Below are 2,077 nucleotides of genomic sequence, written 5' to 3'. Positions count from 1 at the left end.
CTTTCTCTATGCAGTTATGGCGAATTCTTCAATGGAATATAAATTACCATATAAAATAAAGCCATTACTGAAGCCGTCCGATGCAAAAAGTTATGCGTTTGGTTGCATACACCAATTTTTCGGCATAACATTGGTCCTTTCCGGTTACGTCGGAACTGATTGTTTATTGGCTTGTACCGGTTTTCATCTTACCGGTCAATTGGCCATATTGAAATGTAGAGTGAAGGATTTTTTAAAGAATACCGATGGTTCTCAGGGACGCATTCGACAAATGATTCTTCGACATTATCGTTTGATAAGGTGACGTCACTATTCTAATGAAAACGTCTAATTAATAAGGAGGTTTTAATAATATAGGTTTTATTAATAAAATTAACAATTTAACTGCAAGAAAAATTTTAAAGATTGTTAGATTTTGTCGCAGATTTATGCGAAAGTAAAAGTCCAGAGACGTTTCCAACGACGCCATCTTTGTTTTAACATTCAAACAAAAATATTTTTGTCATAATCGATATATATTTAGTATAATTCAGTATATAAAATATTCTTTTTTATGTCAATTTATTTTTTATTTATATTTTATCGCGAGAAGTAAAATCAGAGGTCATCGTTTTAATTCTTCAAGTCCTACTATTTTAGATTTAGAATGGTACACATTTTTATTTAAATATGTTTTTTCGATTACAACGAATATTTTAAATTTAGTTTCTTCCCCAAAACATTTTGAAAGTGTTGTTTTAACCACTAAAGCCGTCCCTTAGCAAAAACAAGAATGACATCAGTTCTACATATTTTCAACATCAGCACGCATTAATACTACTTCACAGAAAACAAATTTTTTTGAAACAAATATTTTTATTTTTTAGTATAAGGAAGACGAGATCGTAACAAATAATTTATCTTCTTCGTTTTTGTTTCAGATTAGCGGATATATTAGAAGATAGTTTTAGTATTGTAATTTTTCTACATTTGGTAGGTTCAACGATTCTACTTTGTACGTCGAGTTATCAAATGCTCTTCGTACGTATATGTTATTATATGCAAATTTACATCTTACATCGTCTAATCAATAATTTCTAATTTTCTAGAGTTTAGCGGAATTAGAAAGAGTCTATATATTTACATTCCTTATATACGTTTGCCTTTTGTTATGCACATTGTTTGGTTATTGTTACATCGGTGAATGTCTCATCGAGGAAGTAATTAATCGAATTCTTATTGAATTGCAATTCAATCTGTAATTTGATTCAAACTTTTATTGATACGATTTTGTTTCTTTTTTTTTTTGTTCTCTTTCTGTAATTCAGAGCACGAACTTGTGCGAAGCGATTTATCATTGCAACTGGTACGAGTTATCGACGATCAATTTAAAATCTATTTGCATTTGTATGGTTCGTGCTAGAAAACCACTGCAATTGACTTGTGCGAAATTTTGCGTTGTGTCCTTGTGCACGTTTACCGACGTGAGTCGTTATTGTCAATATTTCTTCTCCTTCTTCTTTTCTCTTTTCTTTTTTCATTTATCATTCTTATTACGCATATTTTTCTGTTACTATTTTTTAATGGCCATCTCGTTAATACCTTTCTTTTCTTAGATTTTATTTTAATTATTGCCTCGCGTTAATTGTTTTTCTTACAGTTATCATTCGCGTTCTACAAGCTTTGAATTTCTTCAGGAGTTTTTGTTTTTATTCGTTTTTCATTAATCGTTTGTATTTATTAATTTTTCTTTAGCAAACGAGGTGGAACGTTTTGATCAATATTTTTTCTATGTATCATTTATATTTTTTTTTTCTTTTATCTTTATGAAATATTATATCTCGTTGATCGTTTTTTTTTTCTATCTTTTTTGATATTCTGTATTTTTATTTGGAATATATTCGATTGTTTAAATATTTCGAAGGTCAAATGATTTGTCATTTTTTTATAAATTTTGCAGATAGTGAAGTCATCTATGGCGTATTTATCTGTAGTACGAACATTTGTGTAAACAAAATAGTGAAACAATTAGTCTTGAATAATTATTACTGAAATATTATTACTGATATGGCGATGAAAATTGAAAACATACTGTATG

General features: G+C 28.9%; 1 protein-coding gene across 1 annotated transcript; it reads left to right on the top strand.

The window, feature by feature from the left end:
• The first annotated feature begins 928 nt into the window (after nt 1–928).
• Nucleotides 929–2,077, top strand: LOC122637276 (odorant receptor coreceptor-like). The gene is made up of 4 exons (XM_043829285.1): nt 929–1,020; nt 1,089–1,199; nt 1,308–1,463; nt 1,940–2,077. Exons 1-4 carry the CDS (start codon nt 1,012–1,014, stop codon nt 1,988–1,990), a joined length of 327 nt encoding a protein of 108 aa, XP_043685220.1. The 5' UTR covers nt 929–1,011; the 3' UTR covers nt 1,991–2,077.

Source organism: Vespula pensylvanica, chromosome 25 (assembly GCF_014466175.1).
Source record: "Vespula pensylvanica isolate Volc-1 chromosome 25, ASM1446617v1, whole genome shotgun sequence".
NCBI classification, from domain to species: Eukaryota; Metazoa; Arthropoda; class Insecta; order Hymenoptera; family Vespidae; genus Vespula; species Vespula pensylvanica.
Note: the sequence above shows the minus strand (reverse complement) of the source record. Positions and strands in the feature narration are given on the sequence as shown.

Coding starts and splice junctions, on each gene's coding strand:
- LOC122637276 (XM_043829285.1), top strand. Junction 1,200..1,307: donor GTGAATGTCTCATCGAGGAA/GTAATTAATCGA, acceptor TCTGTAATTCAG/AGCACGAACTTGTGCGAAGC. Junction 1,464..1,939: donor CCTTGTGCACGTTTACCGAC/GTGAGTCGTTAT, acceptor TAAATTTTGCAG/ATAGTGAAGTCATCTATGGC.